The sequence below is a fragment of the Heloderma suspectum genome, chromosome 3, assembly GCF_057233095.1.
Source record: "Heloderma suspectum isolate Gila_16-S chromosome 3, 16-S_ref, whole genome shotgun sequence".
In the NCBI taxonomy this organism is placed as follows: Eukaryota; Metazoa; Chordata; class Lepidosauria; order Squamata; family Helodermatidae; genus Heloderma; species Heloderma suspectum.
The window spans coordinates 186,763,905-186,785,836 of record NC_139460.1 but is presented as its reverse complement, the minus strand read 5'-3'; the positions used below and the strand labels follow the sequence as shown (position 1 = coordinate 186,785,836).

The following is a 21,932-nucleotide window of genomic DNA, read 5'->3' as shown; positions in this document are numbered from 1 at the left end:
CCAAGGTTGCTGAGTGCATGTACTGGAGGTTGGGCCTGAAGGGCAGTCTGGGGGATTCTGCTCGTGTACCGTCTACCCCGCTGCACGACCGACTCCCTGGCCGAGGTGCTTGAGGTGGTCTCTGGTGTGCATGTGCAATCCCCTAACTTATTGGTGTTGGGGGACTTCAACGTACATTCGGAGGCCATCCTCACAGGAGCACCTCCGGACTTCATGGAGACCATGGCCTCCTGAGAGCTGCACCATATTCTAACTGGGCCCACCCATGTAGTCGGTCATGCACTAGACTTTGTGTTTGTTTCTGGAGAAGCGGGGAGTGATCTGGAAGTCGGGGGTATATCCACCACCCCCTTGTCATTGGCAGATCACTATCTGGTGACGTTGGACTTCTCGGTTCCACAACCCCTCCTCAGGGGTGGAGGACTCATTAAAATGGTCCGCCCCAGGCGTCTTATGGATCCAAATGGATTCCTGAACGCTCTTGGGGATTCTCTGGGGCAAGCCAACGGCCACTCGGTCGAGACCCTGGTGGGTGGGTGGAATGCCGCAATCACTGGGGCATTAGATCGGGTGGCTCCGAAACGCCCTCTCCCACTGAACAGGGCTCGGACTGCACCATGGTTCAATCCACAGTTACGAGCTCTGAAACAGGAGGTGAGACGGCTAGAGCACTGGTGGTGGACGTCTCTCTCCAAAGATGATCAGACACGGGCTAGAGCTGTATCTTCAGCCTATCACGTGGTGGTGAAGGCAGCAAAAAAGGAATATTATGCTGCCTGTATCGCATCTGCAGAGTGCTGTCCAAGGAGGCTGTTCCAAGTAGTCCGGAGCCTGGTCGGTCCTGTGGCTCCTGAACCACTGGAGCATTCTAAGGCCTCCTGTGAGGCCTTGGCAAGGCACTTTGCAGATAAAATTGATCAGATTAGGTGTGTTACTCTGCACACTGTGGATACAGTTAGTGAGCAATAGGTGGCCTGTGGCAAACCGGTTTTGTGGGATCGGTTCCAGCTTCTTTCTCCTGATGAAGTGGACAAGGTGCTTTCATCTGTAAGACCGACCACCTGCTCACTTGATCCTTGCCCATCTTGGCTCATTGTGGGCTGCAGAGAGAGACTGGGTGAGAGGATCAGGGTGGTGGTGAATGCCTCCCTTGAGGAGGGAGTGATGCCATCAGACCTCAAGGAGGCAGTGATAAGACCGCTCTTAAAGAAGCCCTCCTTGGATCCCCAAGTTCTGAACAACTTTCGCCCAGTCTCAAATCTGCCATTTTTGGGCAAGGTGATTGAGCGGGTGGTGGCGATGCAGTTGAAGGCACACTTGGAAGAAACTGATTATCTAGACCCATTTCAGTAAGGCTTCAGGCTTGGGCATGGGACAGAAATGGCCTTGGTCACCTTGGTAGATGATATGAGGAGGGCTCTGGATAGGGGTGAATACTCCTTCTTTGTTCTCCTCGACCTCTCAGCGGCTTTTGATACCGTTGACCATGGTATCCTCCTGGACTGCCTGGAGGGGTTGGGCATTGGAGACACCGTATTGCGGTGGTCCTTCCTCTCTAGCAGGTACCAGAGGGTAGCACTAGGAAAGGAGGTTTCAGACTCGTGGCCACTCACTTGTGGGGTGCCATAGGGTTCCATCCTCTCCCCGATGCTATTTAATATCTATGTGAAGCTGCTGGGGGCTATCATCAGGAGGTTTGGGGTGCGGTGTCATCAGTATGCGGATGACACGCAGCTCTACCTCTAGTTCAAATCTTCACCAAGGTTGGCCGTAGAATCCCTGTCCAAATGTCTGGAGACGGTGAGTGGCTGGATGGGGAGGAATAAGCTGAAGCTGAACCCTGACAAGACCGAGGTACTTTTGGTGGAAGACAAGAGGAGGCTGGGGGATGTTGACCTGGTGTTGAATGGGGTACGGCTACCCTTGAAAGACCAGGTCCGCAGGAGTCATTTTGGACTCCCAGCTGTCCATGGAGGCTCAGGTGTCAGCTGTGAGCCAGACAGCGCTGTATCAACTCCATCTGATACGGCAGCTGCGCCCCTTCCTTCCCGACCATCTGCTCCCATCGGTAGTACACGCCCTGGTCTCCTCTCGTTTAGACTACTGTAATGCGCTCTACGTGGGGTTACCCTTGAAGACGGTTCGGAAACTGCAGCTGGTACAGAACACGGCGGCTCATCTGATTAAAGGCAGCCGCCGGCGAGATCACATCACTCCAGTGCTGAAGAAGTTGCACTGGTTACCAGTTGTTTTCCAGGCCAAATACAAGGTGTTGGTTTTGACCTTTAAAACCCTATATGGTTCCGGCCCAGCCTATCTTAAGGAGCGCCTCCAGCAGCACCAGACAGGCCACTTAACAAGATCAGCCTCGGATGGCCTTCTCTCTGTCCCATCAGCCAGGACAGCTAGACTGGTGGGGACGAGGGAGAGGGCCTTTTCTGTGGTGGCCCCTACTCTGTGGAACTCCCTCCCTAGGGAACTCCGCCATGCCCCCTTTTTAATGAGGTTCTGTTGTGCATTAAAAATGTGGTTGTTCAGGCAGGCATTTGGGGTATTTTAGAAAATGTTTTTATTGTTTTAAACTGTTTTATTGTACGCTGTACATCACCCAGAGTGGCTGGGTGACCAGCCAGATGGGCGATTAATAAATTTAATAATAAATAATAAATAAAAAGTATATTTACTCCTTTCCTCTCTCTATTCACACAGGATCCCTGTACTGTGAGGGTCAGGCCTTTCAGAGTGTGGAAGTGGGCTGTTGTCAGGGTGTATCAGTTGTGGAGGAAAGGGATGAGGAGGGTGAGGGGCAATGACGCCTATTGGGATGCTACTGAGCCAAAATCCCAAGTAGTTTACCTGGAGGAAGGCTGTTACTGAAAGAGCTGGTTGGCCCATGCAGGATCCAGGCTATTGGTCCATACAGCACTCCTTCCAATTGGCTCAGGTATTCTTGCATGTGGAGTTGTAACTGGATTCAACCCAGGGACCTCCAGCATGTAAAACATAAGCTTTTCCACCAGGGCAGGGCTACCCCTGTATCTGGCGTGGTCCTGGCATCTATGAGCTTTTCTACACAATCCTGTTAATCTACTTTCAGTTTCATTGGTTAATTGAGATCCAAGCTCTACGCAAACAGGCTTTCCTTTCCTGCTTTTCTGCTACATGGCCCTGCGCTATAGCAGAATAGCACAAATATACAAAAAAGTTTTTTGTTTTCAGAAATAATACCCCATTTTCCCTGCTCTAAACCCCCCCCAGGAAAATGATCTTAAAAACAGAGGAGAAACTGTAGGATCACATAATCGTCTAAAGAACCTATAAACAGCTGTAAGGAATCACAAGCACACAGTAAATGCCTTGCGTAGAAAAGCTCACTAACTGGCTGTTGGAGCTGTGGGAGTGGGCAGCAGGGGGTTGTTGTTTATTCGGTAAGTCGCTTCCGACTCTTCGTAATTTCACGGACCAGCCCATGCCAGAGCTTCCTGTCGGCTGTAGCAGGGGGTAGGGAAAGACAAGTATCTGATGATGCCTGTCTGCTGCTAGGGCTGTATGGCTAGGGAACTACTTTGAGGTTTTTGCAGTGTGGGTCAAGTCCTGGAAGCTCCGCCTCTTTTGCTAAGCATGCAAAGAGTTAGTAGGAACTTCCCCCCAAGTGGGGCTCAGACTCCCATCTCCTGCTTCCCAGATCCATGCCCTATGCAGTGAGCTGTGTGTGTGCACACGTGTGTCTTTCCTTGTTGTATCCTGGCCCCTCCCCTTCACTACTTGGCAAAAGAGTATTTTTTCCTTCCCTGGGGTGTGTTTCCAGGCTATCGGCTTCACTTTGTTTGCAACTTTGTTGTGATGTTTCCCCAATTGCATCTTCTCCTTTTCCTGTTTCCACAGCCCTTAAAGACCCAGCTTATCACTGTAGCCTGGGGCTCTGTGCTGTTTCCACTGAGCTCTAATTGAATTATTTTCTTGATGGCTGGGTGGAGTCTGAGTGGAGTCTGGGCTGGGTAGGATTACCTCATCAGTGTTCCCGCCTCCTCGGCCATGTTTCCAGGACCATGGAAGGAGAAGCTAATGGAGGAGTACCAGATTTTTAAAAAGAAATCAGCTTTGCTGTGAAGAGAGGCTTTCCCCCTCTCCCTGCCCTTTTCTCCTTTCCCCTGAAGGTCCAGATGCACCTGCATTTCAGGAGCAAGTCTCATGGAGTACAATGGGAGTTAACTTCCAGGTAGGCACGCATATGCTTGTGCTAGGAAAGGTGGGGGTGGGACACAAAGAGGGAAACCAGCCCCCATTTTAACCCAGAGGACCCCATTGACCACAACTGGAGTTACTTCTGATGAGAGAGTAATGGGTTTGTTGCGGGAAAGAGAGCAGTAAACACAAAGACAGAAACCCGCCCCCATTGTTACCCGCAGGATATCTATAAGGAAGTTGTGATGTTCTTTCTTCCTAAGGCAATTCATCAGAGCCTCATAAATAGCTTGGTTGCTTAATCGCACATAAGGAATTGGACTTTAACATGTACCATTTCAATTGAGGGGGAATCTCTGTAAGTTCTGATGTGGACATTCAAAGGCAAGCCTCATTCAGCACAATGGGAGTTACTTCTGAGGAGACACTAATGGGTTTCTTGTGGGAAAGAGACAGAAACCAGCCCCCATTTTAATGCACAGGATCTCTATATGGAAGCTATGAAGGAGTTATATCCTAAGGCAATGGACCAGAGCCTCAAGATCATGCTTAATCACATTTAAGGAATTGAGCTTTGATATATGCCAGTGTGGTGTAGTGGCAAGAGTGTTGGGCTGGGAGATCCGGGTTCTAGTCCCCACTCGGCCATGGAAGCTCACTGGGTGACTTTGGGCCAGTCACACACTCTCAGCCCAACCTACCTCACAGGGTTGTTGTTGTGAGGATAAAATGGAGAGGAGGAGGATAATGTAAGCTGCCTTGGGTTCCTTTCAAGAGGAAAAAAGGTGGGATATAAATGCAATAAATAAATAAATAAATAAGCAAGCTAGCTAGCTGTGTCCATTGAGGGGCTTCTGTGTTATTTCTGTGGTCACTGAGAGGGCAAGCCTCATTCAGCACAATGGGAGAAAACACCCCTTGACTGGGGGGCATGGGCTGTGTTCTGGTGCTTATTTTCAGTGATGTTTTAAAAGTTGGTCCCTCGGCATCCTGCTCCAAAACGGTGATGAAACTTCCAGAAAACAGGGAGGGAAAGGGTTAGGTCACTGAGGTCACTGAGTGACACACCCACAAAGGCCAGGCTACACGCCCCATGGGCAGGACTACAATACCAAACCCAGTGTGGTTCTGGAAACAGGGCTGTAATGGAGCTGAAGTAAGCTGGAAAAGTCAGACTATAGCTAGTCCAAGAAGAAGCGGTTTTTACGCGTTAAAATGCGGGGCTGGTGATGAATGGCCACGACATCATGGAAACACAGAGACCTCACTGTGCAGCCAGGTTGGAGTAAATCGCTGGTGGAAACCAGTCCTGGATGGAACTTTTCCTAGGAGGACCCTGTGTTTTTTCTGCATGCATCCTGCCCCAGGAGCTACATGGGTACTGTGTTGTGCGCCTTCTCTTCCCACCCTTTTGTGTACTGTGATAAAAACAAGATGCGTTTAAGAGTGTAAAGGGATTTGAAGGTACTGCATGAAGACATGCAGTACCGGGGTTGTTGCTGGCTGTTGTACTGAGACAGGTGGATTGGGGGCTCTGCGGCATTATCTTGTGATTCCAGGGAGTGCATTGGGGGCATGCCCCTGTGGTTTTGAGTTCATTGGGTCCCTCTGTATGTGCGTGGGGGCAGCACAATTCTTAGTTGGTAAGTGTTGGTGGAGTTTCCAAGGTCACTGGAGGCTCGTCTATCATTTCTACACTATCTCTGTATTTTCAGGTTCTGTGTTTTCCCCTTTTGGGCTGAGCATACATTGAATACAGTGGCTGTTCCATCCATGTAACAGCTGCTTATCTCCATCCTGTTGTCATTCGAGTATGAGCATCTCTGCACCAGCCTAACATCCCATATTTAAAATGGGGCTTTCTGCTTCCATTTTAAATGCAGAATCACAGCAGACTCCCTTTACACGCGCTTCCTTTCCCCCCTTATCTGACTCTTCCATATGTTTCATTATAAAGCTGCTAGATAGCGCTGTGGTCTAGCTTCTCTTATTGCTGCTTTTCTTTTTTCAGGAGGGAACTCAAGCAGAACTCAAAGGCTGTAATTTGATAGCTCGTTACCGCCAATCTTTTAAAAATGGAATCAAGGTCATTTAGTGCAGGAGATGCCCTGGAGGTTAATAAGGTCATTTAAAGGACCAGCAAACTTCTGTGAGTAACCAATCTCAATAGCAGGATAAAAGCTCTGTGTGAAGAAGCCCTGTAGGATTGTTCTGCCCACGGGGGGATTGTCTTCCAGCTTCTCCATGTTCGACATTTTACTGTTGTCATTTTCTCTAATCATTGTTCAGTAATCTGTCAAAAATCAACTTGATGCTAACTCTTATTTCTTCTATGTAAATTTATATATTGTTTTGATTTTGATCCAGACTTAGCAAGCTATGGTTATACCATGGTTGTTGTTGTTACTACTTTTACTGGTCATGGGGGCATTTAATACAGGTAATGATACACCTGGATTTCATCAGCAGTTTTTTAAAAACACTTGGAGCATAGTCCAACAGGGTATTCTCCTGCAAGGGGCCCCATTGAACTTACTGGCAATTTCCATTCATTCCAAGGCCCTACACAGGAGAATGTCCCATCCGTTTGTGCCCATGATACAAATGAGGATTGTGTTGACTGAGATGACATACAATTTTGAGGGTTCTTATGCGTATGTTGAAGAACGGAAAGGAAAGCCTGTAGGAGCTTTTGGAATTCCAAGTGTTATGGCAATGCTTAAATTAAATCCTCTCCAGCTGGAAAAGTGTGAGACAAAGCTCTGGAAAGAAACAGGAGGTGAACTATTTTCAGCCATGCTTTAGTGAGACATCCACGGTCTATTGCTGGCCAGGAGGTGGGGGAGCAGAGAGGGTGAGATTGACAAGATGCATGTGCAAACCGACTCTGGCCTCTCGCCAAAAGTGGAATCAAAATGACTGGTGATAGTCTGCTCAGCAGCTGGAGGTCCAGAAGAGTATGGCGTGTTGGTCTCGCTGGACTGAACTCTCTTATCCATGAGCACAAGGGCGGGGGAAAGAAAGGAGAGGACTTTAGGACAGACGTGAGAAGGTAGATGCTACTTGCATCAATGGAAACAGAAACTACCATCCCTTAAGAGCTGGAAGCTTATTTTAAAAAGGCACATCACCAAAAGAAGAGAGAATTTTCTGAAGTTATGGGAGCTGAAGAAGAAGAGGTGGTTGTCACTCTCTCTGGAGGGGCCCCTTGGGGCTTCCGACTGCAGGGGGGATCTGAACAGAAACGATCCCTTCAAGTGTCAAAGGTAGGAAAAGTAGAATGTCCTTACTCTCTAAGGGTGAACATAGGCAGGTGTTGTAACATGTGCTGAAAATGGTTTGAATATATTTGCCGCATTCCAAGACATTTATTTTTAGGGCAGACAACTTGTGTTCAAACCACGTTCACCTGAATTAGAATATCTGTCTGTCTTTATCGCTAATGCTGCAGTCCTATGCACACCTACCTGTTTTAACATAGTGGGGCATATTTCCAAGTAAACATACTTAGGATTGAGTTTCGTAGCAGGGGTAGGCGACATGTAGCTTATGGACCTATAGTATTCTAGATTGGGCTATGCAGCCAATATTCATGTTAGCATGTGTTTTTTTTAAGTTTTATTTTTACGTTAAGTTGCAGTGGTAGATTTCAAAATTTAATGCTCAAAGATTGAAAACATGGTGGTGAGAAGAAACTCAAATTCAATATGGGTTCACATACAGATGCAACGTTTTAAAACTGATTAATCAATGTTAAAATGTTTTAGTTGACAAGTTTTCCCAATTAATCAAATACAGGCAGCAGTATATTTAAATTATACACACACACACACACACACACACTTGTAAAAAATGCAGATGGCAAGCACCATCTTAAAAGAAGCATTCTCTCCTTCCTCTCATAGCAAGGAATGTTTCTTCTAAGGTAATACTGGCTATGACACATGTGTGTACCATCCAGAATCAAAGGAAGTATGTTTCTCCCTTGAGAACTACTGTTTTACTCATATGCAAATTTATTCAATCAGCTAGTAAACTAAAACTCATCTTATTAATCAATTATGATTTCTTTAATTGGGTGACATCCCAAGTTGTGAAATTCCACAATCCATATATGACAATTTTTCATATCTGATGGGCGTTTAAAAATAAGAATGCCCTAGAACATGACATGTGCAAGGTTCCTGTCAATTCTTTGCCCCTAATACGTTAAGGGAAATTTATACAAATTGATGATGGCCCTTCTTCCCATGAAAATTGTTATGGAATTTGTTAACCCTTGCACTGGGGCAAGAGTATTCAGCTATTTTAAGAAATGCTGTATTAATATGTTGCTTATGAAAGAATGGCTTGGGTGGGATGGTCTAGTTGTGTCCAAGAAGAGAGGAGCGTTCTTAAACAGAGGCTGCTGAAGTAAAGGCTAACTTTCTTTCATGTGTGCAAATTATATCTGCTGTAGATCCTAATTAAGCTGAATATATATTCTCTAATCCTGCTAATGTTAGCCATGACTCATGTCCCATTGAAACCAGTGAATATGTCACTCATGTCCTATATAAGTCTCATTAGTTTCAATAGAAACTACTCATAACTAGCATTAGCTGAATTGGAACCACACTGCCTGCTTCAGGAATCGCCAACCTTTTTTGGCTGGTAGGCACATTCGGAATTTTGAGAAAGTGTAATGGGTGGCATCACAAAATGGCTGCCATGAGGGGGGTTGCCCATTCACAAAATGGCTGCCATAATGGGCACAGCCAGTCAAAAACCACCCATTTCACATAAAGGCAGACTGGTGAGTCTCAAAGACAAGTAACTTGCCCAAGAACCTGAATACATGGCAAAAGTGAGCTCTGAGGGTCAAACCGCACATAACATTAATCATGTGTAGCTGACTTCCTATTGCTTTCTTACTCGAGAGTAAATGCATGTGGCCCCGATTTGGACTGGGACCAGTGCACATTGGGAGGAGAGTCTTAAACATCCCCACCCCCGTTTGTTTCCCCACATTCCTACCCACACCCTCCACGCGGGGATTAAAAGAAAAAAAAGCCTCAACTGAAGCCAATGGAGTTTTCTTTTTCCATTTTTTTTAAATGGGTGGCAGGGCTGGAGGAGGGATTTTGGGACGCAAACAGTGCATAGGGAGAGTTAATCCTCCCCTCCTGGCTTGTGCTGCTCGCTCCTAGTCCAAATCAGGGCTGCACACTTACTCTTGAGAAAGAAAGCAAGAAAGGGCAGTGTAGTTTGACCCTGAGCCCCAAAACAAAACCACTCATTCAAACCCACAGTTTTCTGCTTCAACAGAAGCCTTTTTCACAGAAAGGCAAACTGGTGAGGGTAGCAGAGGTGGGGGCTGAGCACCACAATACAAATCCACTGCTTTGAAACAGGACTAGGGTAAAAGTCAGATCCCTGAAATAAAAAACGGATCCTCAAGATTTCATATGATTTTTTAAGGGTACACTTCCCAAATCGCAGTCATATCACAGAGTATATCTCCCTCCACAGACTGAACCATAAAAATAATGGATCCACCATTTGTGGGCGCCTCAACAGCAAAAAACTTGGATCCAAGGCACGGATCCTCATGATTTTTACAAGCAAAATACCCCAAACAACCAACAAATCACAGAGCACATCTGTCTCCAGGCACTGAACCATGAAAATCATAGATTCACCACTTCTGGGTGCCGCCATGGTGCAAAAACATGGATCTGAGGCATGAATCCTCATGGATCTTCATGATATTTACAGGAAAAATCCTCTAATCCACTATCCGATCACAAAGCACATCTACCTCCATGACTGAACCATGAAAATCACAGATCTGCCACTTGTTGGCTCCACCACAGCTCAAAAACATGAATCCAAGGCATGGATCCTCATGGAGCCTCTGCATTTTGCCAGGCAAGATCCCCCAAACCACCATCCAATCACAGAGCATATCTCCTTCCACAGATTGAACCATGAAAATCAGAGATTTTGGTGCGGACATGGGGCAAACATGGATCCAATGGACGGATCCTTGTGAATATTCATTATTTTTACAGGAAGAATCCCCCAAACCACAATCATATCACACAGGACATCTGCCTCCATGGACTAACCACAAAAATCACAGGTCCAGCACTTTTCCTCACTGCCATGGCACAAAAATATGGATCCAAGGCAGGGATCCTCATGAATTTTAGATGGAATCCACCTGAAACTATGGTCAAATCATAGATCATAGAATAGTCATAGAATAGTAGGGTTGGAAGGGGCCTACAAGGCCATCCAGATCACGTGGATGTCCATGTACTGAGCCACCACAGTACAAAAGCATGGATTTGAGGCACATATCCTCAGAACTGAACCTTAAAAATCATGGGTCCTGTAGTCACTGGCCACCTTCACACACTGTTTCTTTTAGCAGGATCATTCTTCTTTAATCACTGGTTTTCGCAGGAGCTTTAGCTGCTGCTGCTGCTGCTGCTCTCCTGTTGCTATCTCACAACTTCCCCTCTCTCTTCCTGTGTTATCTGAGAACAGGGAAAACCCGGCATTTCTGTGCTTGCGATTGAAATGACCACTCCCCCCCTGTGTATTTTTCCCCTTTAGCTCTTTGTCTCGCTTTGTGTGGGTGTGTGCTAGGTGTGTTGCTGGGTGGTGTTGAATAACATTGTCATGACAACAAATGGGGGGGCAGGTCACTGACCACTCTTCCAGTGACTGTTTCTGCCTCTCTCCCATTCCACTACGGGTGCTTGAACTGTAAAGTGGTTAACCATCCCAAATGCTTCTCTGAGATCCTCCTGAACACAGCAATGCTTACTTCTGAGTAAACTTATTGGCTATAAGGCTTTCCTTTCCTGGTAGTAAGTGCCATTGAAATCTGCATGGCTTGCTTCTGAGTAGGCATGCATAGGAGTGCATTGTAAGTCTACTTAAGAGTAGCAGTCTTAAGGTCTCCCATCCCCTTCAATGCATTTACTTGGAACTTCCCCTTCCCACTGACATCACTGACTGCTTCTTCTCCCTTTTGCTCACCAGTTTGATGGGCTTTTTTCATACAACCATTGAATGGACTTGCACTCATGCCTGTGAAAACATCCATATGATTGGGAAGCAAGCTAGCCACTATCTCTTCTCCTAGCCCACCTTACATGGTTGTTGGGAAGCCAGAATAAGGGGAAGAGCAACAACAGTGTGGGGACGGGGAAGCAAGCCGGGTCTAATGACGAAGGTGTTCCCCATGAAGCTGTCGCCAGGCGCGGGGGCTGCTAGGGATGGCTTGGTGCATTGGCTGTATACTAGTCCATTGGTGGATTTCTTTCTGTAATTGGGAACCCAGAAATCAGTATACCCTTCGAACTCGGTAGTGCAAGCAATGTACTGCATTTAATTCCATCACACACACGCATATTTAGCAGAGAAGGACTAGCAGCGCCAGCAACCTTGGGATAAGCCACCAACAAACTATCTCTCCCTTGCCACAAAGTTGGAGGAAGGAGGGGAGCAGCTCCCATAGCCCACTAACCTGGTCACTAGAAGGGCTTCTGACTTCCCTCCTGTTGTGGGGCGGAGCCATCAATCATGTTACAGGAACCAATGATTGGGGAGGGGAGGGGGCATGGGGCCAGCAGCCCCCTTCTGTCCTGATTTTTCTGTGCAGCTTCGTTCAGCCGTGAAAAGGTACAGAGCGGAGGGAAGCACTATGAGAGATGCCTGTATACAGGGCCAGTATAAGGGCTCCTTCACACTGAGCTTTTTTCCTGCGATTCAGATTGCTCCTTCATGGAAGTTTGCGGGCCCTTTACACGATCATTCAAGGCATCTCTTGCACTAAATGCCCTTTGTTCTGTTTTTAAATAGATCGCAGATAAGGAGCTATCAAATTACCCCGTTGTGTTCCGCTTCAGTTTCCTCTGTGAAAAGAGGAAAAGTGGCAAGAAGAGGAGCAAGATCAATGAAAGATAATGGAAGACTCAGATACTGGGAGAAGGGGTGGGGGGAAAGGAAGCACTTGAAAAAGGGAATCGTAGTGATCCTGCATTTAAAAGGGAAGCAGAAAGCCCCATTTTAAATGCAGGATTTTAGGCTGGTGTAGAGATGCCCTAAATCCCATTAAGGATCCAAAATCAAAAGGAACGGTTTGCAGTGGGATAAAATGCGCGGGGTGAAGAGTTTTTAAATCCTGGGTTTTTAGGAATGAGTGAGCTTGCTAGTGCATGCTGCTTGATCAGTCCCGCTGTGAGTGAGAGCAGCTAAACAATCAGGAATGTTTTGTCCTTGGATTGTTTGTCATGATGTGCAAACAAGAAACTCTAGCTTGTCTCCTCCTGTACAAGCACAAGGAATAACCCCATACCAAACCATGGCTTATATTTCTCTGGCTTGTTGGGGAAGAGACAAACCAGAGTTCCGCGTTTGCATGTCATAACAAACTAGCAAGGGGATTTGTGACCCTGTAATAATCATGTGAGTCCATGCTTCTGTGCTATGGAGGAGCCATGAAACAAAAGTTCCAAGATTTCTATATGTGATCTGTGATTTGATGGTAGTTGAAGAGGGATCCCATGTAAAAATCTGGAGCATCCATGAGGATCTGTAACTCAGACCCAAACATTTCACCATAGTTGCACCATGAAGTTCTGGATCAGTGCTTTCTATGGTTCAGTCCCTGGACACGGACATGATCTGTGATTTGATGGTGGTTTTGGAGGCATCCCCATAAAACTCCAGGGGAATCATGAGTATCCATGCCTCAGATCCATGTTTTGGGCCATGGCAGTACCACAAAAAATTTGATTGTTATAATGCAATCCATGGACACAGACATGATTTGCTGGTTATTTTGTGGGCATGGTCTTTAAAAATAACAGCCATAGGATCCATGTCCCAAATCATTCATTCATTCATTCATTTATTTATTACATTTCTATACTGCCTGATAGCTGAAGCTCTCTGGGCGATTCAGAAGAATTAAAATCACAGAATGCATCATAAAATACAATATAAAATGTTTTTATGCCACAGTGGTTCTGTGAAGCATGGGAGCATGATTGTTATGGATTCAGGTTTTTGCATCATGCTTGCTCCATGAAGTCTAGGATCCATAACTTTAATACTTGCTGTGTGGCCATGGATGTGATCTGTAATTTAATGGTGCATTTTGGGGGACACTCTGTTAAAATCCAAAGGAGACATAAGGATCTCTGTCTTCAATCCATGGGGGGGAGGGGAGGTTTGGCCATCCTAGCTCTGAGAAGTGTAGGATCCATGCCACTGACATGGCTGTGCTTTGTGATTCAGCTGTGATTTTGGATGCACTACCTGTAAAATCTAGATGATCCATCAGGCTCGATGCCTTGCATAAATGGTTCACACCATGATGTGAAGCAGCAGATCTGGGATTCTTAGAGTGCATACTTGGTCACAGATGAATTCTGTGCTTTGATTGGGGGGGGGGGAAATCCAGTGTAAAAATTCACAGAATTCATATTGAATTATGCCTCATATTCATGTTTTTATACCATGACGCCCCAAATCTATGATTTTTATGGTTCAATCCCTGGGCATGGATGTGTTCTATGATTTGAATATAGTTTTGGAATATCCCCTTTAAAAATCCAGAAGATTCGTGAGGATCCATGTTCCAGATGCATGTTTTTGTACCATACAAGCTCCATGAAGTACTGGTTCTGTATTTTTTATGGTTCAGTCTGTTGACACGGATGTAATCTGTGATTTAATGGTGGTTATCATGGGATCCCCTACAAAAGCCAGAGGATCCAAGATAATTTATGCCTCAAATCCATACTTGTGTTCCATAGTGGCACCATGAACATGAGATCTCTGATTTTATTTTATTTATTTTGATCTATGGCCATGAATGTGATATGAGAGATGACAGTGGTTTTTGACACATCCCATGTAAAAATCATGAGGATCCATGAAGATTTGTACAACACATGCATGATTTTGCACCATGAATTTTTTTGTGCCGTGATGGTGCTGTGAAGTGGTGGATCCATTAATTTTATTTATTTGTTTGCTACATTACTATACCTTCTATGATTCTATAACCCAATAGCCAAAGCTGTCTGGGTGGTTTTATTTGCAATCCAAGGAGAAAGATGTGTTCTGTGATTTGATGGTGGTTTGGGGCAGATCCTGTGTGCAAACTAAGAGGATCCATGTTGAATCATGCTATGGATCCATGTTTTTGCACCATGGCGGCACCAACAAGTGGCATATCTGTGATTTTCATGGTTCAGTCTCTGGAGGGAGATGTGCTCTGTGATTTGATGGTGGTTTGGGGTATTTTGCTTGTAAAAATCATGAAAATCCATGAGGATCTGTGCCTCGGATCCATATTTTTATGCTGTGGAGGCATCCATGAGTGGCAGATCCATGATTTTTATAGTTTAGTCCATGGAGACAGATGTGCTCTGTGATATGATTGCAGTTTAGGGGGTGTCCCCTTTAATAATCATATGAAATCACAAGGATCCATTTTTTATTTCATGGATCCGACTTTTACCCAGGGCTTCTTCACACGGAGCTTTTATCCTGCTATTGAGTTTGCTCACTCATGGAAGTTTGCCGGTCCTTTTCTTGACCTTGTCAACCTCCAGGGCACATCCGGACATATTTCCCAGTTTTTCCATGTTAAAAAGATCCAGGGAAAATGAGGTATCAAAATATATTGGATTGTTGTGCTACTAAAACAGCCACTAGATGGAGCTGTTTCATTGAGTTCTATGGAACCTAAAAAATTAAAAACTTCCCCTATCAGCAGTCGCGTGCTCACCAAACGCAGAAAGGCTCCACAATGGTAGGACTACAGATCTTTTCTTTACTGTAAAGGCCACCCCAGCCCCTTTCGAAACCATAGTTCTCACTCTCATTAAGACTTGTCTTGCCACATGTACTCCCCCTTTCACTCCACACCTCCAGCACACAAGATCCCCTCGCCCCAATCACTAATTTCTCTCTCTTTTTAAGGATTACCCCCACACACACACTCTCTCATACACATAAACAAAACCCCACCTACACCAAAAACAACCTCCCCCCGACACATACACAGAGCCCTTCCTTGCTCACTACCCCCATTGAGTTATCCTGCAGGCCACCCCGACCCTTCCTTTTGCTCTCCTCAACCCTCCCCAGCCCTGGTCTCCCTGCTCCTTCCTCCTACGCCATTGATTCACCCCAGCTGTCCCTTGGTTTTCCTGCTGCCATCCATTATTTTTAGTGGAAAGGCAGGATATAATGAAATAAAGAAATTCCTGTGCTTTCCCCCTTACTAGGCAATGGCAGTGAAGTCTATGCCTTCCTGCCTTCCTTTTTTTCTGGGCAGTGTGCAGCATTTTAAAGCAAAGTACTGGCCTCCAGCTGCTAGCCATCTTTACTTCCTAAGAATGTCTCTAGGTCCACATGGAGCCCAGAGTCAGGGGAGTAAAGATGGCGGGTGGCAAGAGCCCAGCACTTCACTTTGAAGCACATCCCAACCATCTGGGTTTCAATTTGTTTTAATCACAGTATCAGCAAGGCACTTCGTGGGTGCAGTGGGAGGTATCTGTGGGCACCTCCGGTCTGTTTTATTGGCTCCCATTGAGCAGCAAAAGATGTAACAGCCAGTGATTGATTGGTTGATTTGTGTCCTGTTCTTCTAAAGGTACCTAGAGAAACCAGTACGACATAACCATAAAACTATACAAAAATATGACAATTTCTAAAAGCAATAATAAACAGCATATAATACAATCAACAATAAAAAAACCTAAGAGCAGCAAGACTGAAACATGTTTCAACTTAAAACAGGCAGCAAATAATAGTAGTAGTTGTAAAAGTAATAGCAATAATAATAATAATAATAGGAGTTACACCTTAAAATATTAAAATAAAATTGTCTTCAAAACAGGGCAAATGAGAAAAGAAAATCAAAGAGTGTGCCTGACAAAGGAGAGCACTGCAGAGGAAGAGAGTACTCCAGAGTTGTGGAACTACCTCAAGAAAGGCCCTGTCTCTCATGCTCACTTGACAACTGTCCCAAGATAGCGTTGAGAGCCCAGGGGTAGGCAACTTGTGGCTCTCCAGATGTTTTGGCCTACAACTCCTATCAGCCCTAGCCAGCATAGCTAATGGTAAGGAATGATGTGAATTGTAGGCACAAGTTGCCCTCTCCTGGTATAACATAAAGATTAAAAATACTGTCAAAATGGCTAGATGAAACAGATACATCTTTTCCCTGCATTTTGGAGGAGACCTCCTCTAAGGCCATTTCTACATGAGGCATTTATCGTGCACTTGTGATTGGCCACTCACAGAAGTTTGTGGGTCTTTTACACGATGTTGTTAACCTCCAGGACTTCTTCAGTGCTTTTTCCTAGTAATCCTGCCTTAAAAAAAGTGGAGATAAACTGGAATATAAAAATAACCCCACCATTTCTGCAGTGTGTAGTGCTGGCATAACACCATAATTCTGCGACTAGATGGCAGTGTTTCATTGAAAAATATAGAAAGCCCTGGTAAGGCTACTGAGAAAGCTGTTGTCAATTCCACATCATGTTCATCGTCTAAAGGAGCCAGTCCTAATTGCACCACAGAAATGGAAGCAAAATTTTCCAATAGGGCTGTGGGATTTTCCGTTAATGTAGAGACACCCTAAAATACCACTACAAGACTTACCGTTGGCATATCAACAGACCTTTGTAGAAATGAATGCTGTTTCAAAGCAAAATCCTATGATAATACCTGTTCTTTATGTTTCGGATACATTTAAGAACAGGTTATCTGGTAAAATCCCATGACTGGAATATCTTTTCTATAATAAATTTAATCTAAAAGGAATTATAATGGTGTGAATTAGAAACAAAATTAGAACCTTTGCTGATGCATTAACTGATGATAAACTAATCTCCATGGCTGAACTAGCAACCAAAATGGGAAATAAGGAATGGTTCATGGTTCCAATGCTTTCAGTTAGAGTTTCTTATAAATAAAAAAAAATAAGGGAGAGAAATGTAATTAAAGATTTATTGCTATTTGAAAAAAAAGTTAGTCAATAATATAACGCTAAAAATACAGTCTCTGATTTATCTGATACTAATAACACTGGGTGAGGATAAAGGAAATTAATCTTAAAGTAATTTCCTTTATCCTCATAAGAAAAATTTTAGGAACAGAAATCTCTGAAGTTCAATGGAAGCATTTTTTTTAATGGACCCAAACTCTCCACAAGTATTAATTTAAAAGGGCATTTTTACAAAAACTTGAAGTGTTGGTATATGATAATGCAAAAATGTTAGTAACATCCATTGCAAATGTGGGTGAAGCAGACTTTATTAATATATAATGGATGTTTAAAAAGGAAAACATATTTCTGAGGAAAACATATAAAACAAATAAACTGAATGATTGGGTATTCCATACCCACAAACCCCATGAACAACGTGCTTAGATATTTTAAGGGTTTCATAAGAAGTGAGCATCTGGCATTTGTTGATAGCCTATTAATGGCAGAAAAAATAGTGATAGCTACCAAACAGAGGCTAGATAGTACTTCTTTAAAGGGATGCGTCAGCAAATTATGGCATATACAGCGCTAACAGCCAAGCTAAGAGAATATGTTCACTTACATGGAGATGGGCAAAAAAGATACAAATTTTGGATGCCTTTTATTGATTACATGAAACAACAATATAAATTGGATATTGATTACAGAGCATTTTCAATGTTGGAACATTAGTTGGTGGTTATAGACTAGTTGATTAGCATAAGACAAAGGCTGTTTCCAGATGGAGGACTCCTAATGCTACCAGTCAAAAGCCATTGTGCAGCTGCTCTGTCATTTCCTCCTAAATGGATTTTTTCTGCTAAAAATAAAGATGGAAGCAGCGGTCCGCCCTCCCTCCCCCACCCCCTTGCAGCCGATGCGGAAAGAACCATGCTGGCTGCCCCCCAAGGTCGGAAAAGCAACCTCAGAGACTGTGAAAAGGGGGCATTCCAGTGGGTGGGGAGGGGAGGAGAGTGTAGAGGCCAGGATTCAAGTTATCCTGAGTCTCTGTCAGACCCTTCCATCCCCCCTCTGAAGTGCCCTCACTAGATGGGTGAAAAAGCCCATCTAACGACATATGCAGGTTAGGAGAATGGGGGTGGGGCAAGATTTCCTCTGCTGCTTCTCCCGCCCTGCACTGCGTGATTGGAAGCCTCCGAGTTCAGGGGCTTCTGATAGTCAAGGGCTCAGTCAATAGGATTGCGCCCTAGATTGCTCATTTTGTATCAGAAAAAACACTTAACGATTACTGCAACTACAACATGCTTCACTGTTTCCTTAAACTAATGGAACCTCCAGTCAGTAGTGAGGCATAGGAACCTGCTGTGATTTCAAACTCTGCTTATTGTGGCAGCTGCTGGTTCTGCTGAATTAGCCCTTTGGAGGAGTCAGGCTATGACACTTGTCATATCATTTCCATTCCAGTGGAGCAGCTGTTGTTTCATACTTTTTCCTCCCAATCAGTTATTACAGGAATATGTATTTGTCCTTCCCTGTTTAATGATGTTGCTGTTCTCTTTCTATACAGAGTATGACGTTTCTACGTGATATGAGGTTTGGGGCAATGAATAGTATTTATTTGTAATTTGCAATGCACACTCCATACATTGGTTGTTGAGATGTGGCGTTCCTCCCCAGACCTGCCCCTCAATCTGCAATTTGCATTTTTCCTTGGAAAATGAAATTCTGCTCCCACATAGTATATTCGTAGCTATTAGGACAGCTATGTGTATTTTGATACCCTGTTGTCTATATATTGCTTATGATGTGAATGGAGCTGTGAGAGAGAGGTCTGGCCTCCTCTTCTCGAGGATGTGTTGGAGTATGTTGTAGTGGTCTCATATGAAGTCAACCACAACTTTGTTCCAGTACCGTCTGAAAAGTACCTGTCGCTGTTGGCATTTGCACTGCTACTCGGCTGAATGGGTTCCTTGCTGGTTGTATCATGGTTTATATCTAGCACATTTGGGGGGATCTTCTGCATTACTGAGAACTTCAGTGTCTTAGACCAATGTTAAATGGGGATGAGGTAATGACTAGTGACAACAGAAGTCAGTGGTTCGGTGCTTTCCCCCTATAATCTTTTTCTCTCTTGCCACCACAACAGTGTTTTTGCCTTTCCTGGTGGTGGGGAATCTCCTGGGGGAAGCACAGTTGCCATCTGGCCCTTCTGGCACATGGTTTGATGATGGTGGGGTACATGGGTGGGACAGGTGGGGAACAAAGGGTTCTCGGCTATCCAGACTGTATAGTAATTTATAAAAATTTTTATTATTTTAGTTGTTCACTTTGGAAATCACTTTGGAAGGATGAATGACTATCATACTAAAAAAGAAATTTAGAATATGTTTTAAATGCATGGGAAGTGAGAGGAAGTGCGTTTGGTCATCCCCAGTTTTATCACTGGCACTGTCCAGTAACTATCTGAAACCGTTGGCTAGTCACCTTGCTGCAAATTAGTTTGGGCTTTTTCTAGCCACTGCTTCTAGTGCTACTGCAATGTGAAAAAAACAGATTTACCAGAGACCATGATGGGAGAGAAACAGTGAACATGTATATGGTGGCCAATTATAGCTCTGAAATCCTATCAGCCTCAGAAGACTTGAGAGTACTGTGGGGGGAGTCACACACACAACATTCAGCAGGTTTCTGCCTATCTCCACACATTTCTCAACCCTTTTACAACAAATGTGGAATAATTCCCCTCTGTACAGTCTGTATCTAGCTTTCCTTCTGACTTGCCAGAACAACATTTGCATAGATACAAACCCCAGGCAATATTCAGAAAGCAGTAAGATAACTTTTCTACTTAGCAGGACATTCTGAAAATGTAACTGATCTAAAGTTCATCCTTGAACTTTAAAGGTGGGATGGGAAACCCTTTTTTTTGCCTGAGGGCCACTTTCCCTTTTGGAGAACGTTCCAGGGGCACATGCCAGATGGTCACCCCCGCAAAAAGTGGGCAGGGTCACCCCATTGTTACTATTTTCCTTTTATGTAATTGTCACTGTGTTGTTTCTGCATTTCATTCCCCTCTAAACTCACTCCTCTCCATTTCCCCTCCTCCTCCCATAGATGTATATGCCTGCCAATTTAGGATTCATGCATCTGATGAAGTGGACTTTGGCCAATGAAATTTAATTTTACACCATAATAAGTCAGTTAGTCTTTAAAGTGCCACAAGTAGAGATGTGAAAGACCAGAAAAAACTCAGAAAAATTAGGAAAGAACCCATTTTTCCTGTTTTTTCCCAAGGAACTTTTTTGTTTCTTGATTATGAAACACTTTATTTTAGAATGATGAATAAGATGTTTGACAAGGTGTTCAAATATTGCTACCCAGCCTTTATTCCGCAAAATGATTTCTAAAAACTATGTAATAGGATGACTTTTATAGGAATACTATAGACGTAAAATCTCTGGAAATTTTGAAGCTGTGGGGAAAATGTTTTTTAATCCTCTCTATGAGATTCTCAGCATAGTTATTTCTTCCGTTCCTTATCAAAATTATTGTTCAAATACACCTTTTACTGATGACTCCAAGTCATTTAGGGATGCTCCAAGTTACGCTCAGTTCCCAACATGTGACTAAAGTTACTACTGGCTTCTCTACATTAAGCAAAAATCCCGCATCCTTACCAGGGCTTTCTTCTTCAGGAGTCTTTCCGAGTTTACAATGGGCTCCTTTAGACAGTGAACAAGTGATTTAGAATTGAAAATTTCCCTTCTCGACAATTGTTTATATGTTCAATGAAATGGTACCATCTGGTGGTTGAATTATAACACTACACTGGCATTACACCCTGCCAATATCGCACCATTACCTTTTATTACAGCTTATCTCCAATCTTTTTGAAAGTGGGATAAAAGGGGGATAACGGGGGGAAAGTGTGAGAGACATCCTGGAGGTTGACAACATCATGTAAAGAACCCACAAACTTTCACGAGTGACCAATCACGAGCATGCAATAAATAGCTTGTGTAGAGAAGCTATCTGTCCTGTTCTGGACTGAGCAGAAGCCAATGGGGGATCAATGCCAGGCAGCAAGGAGTCAAGGCAGGAAGTTGCAGCACCCAGGAGAGCTCCTAGTGAGCAACTTGCTCAGACAAAGTCTAAGGCCAGAAGCCTTTTATGCTCAGTCTCAGACTCCACCCTTTCCTTCAGAATGGAAGCCTTAAAGAGACAGACCCCTGGCTTGTAGCTCAGCACTCTTCTGAGAGTTCGTGCCTGGCACAATGCCAGCGTTGGCGCATTGGGTCCCTGGAATGTAGATGAGGGTGCTGGTCTGATGCTGGGGCTAGGCTCAGGGGTCTCTGGCAGTTCTGCTGTGGTGCTCAAACCTGCAGTTTCCTCTGTTGGCACCACTAGATCTTTGGCCTCAGAGCCCATGACACTGTTAGGTCATGACAATATCTCAACATGTGAAGAAAATATGCATTCTTGACAGTTTGAGTTTTGTTTTATGAAGTCCAGCATTTTTGGACTTGTTCTGGTTAGATGCTGTAGCAGTCAGTGAATGTAGATCTAAAACCCGCATGTGAGAGAAATACTGTACATTATCCTGCTACTGCCACCATATGTGATGGAACAATGTGTGGGTTATCCCATCTCAAAACCTTTGAGGTTTGGGTCTATGGAACTCACTGCCATAGTTTTCAATAAAGTTTCCAATTAGACCTCACCATTAGGCAGTGTTGCC

General features: G+C 44.4%; 1 protein-coding gene across 1 annotated transcript in view; it reads left to right on the top strand.

Moving 5' to 3' along the window:
- Positions 1-7,343: 7,343 nt before the first annotated feature.
- The window catches only part of SYNPO2L (synaptopodin 2 like), a 78,284-nt gene continuing 63,695 nt past the window's right edge, over positions 7,344-21,932 (top strand). The window contains exon 1 of the mRNA XM_084841405.1: positions 7,344-7,451. Coding sequence (XP_084697531.1) covers positions 7,344-7,451 — 108 coding nt within the window. The remainder of the gene's footprint in view (positions 7,452-21,932) is intronic.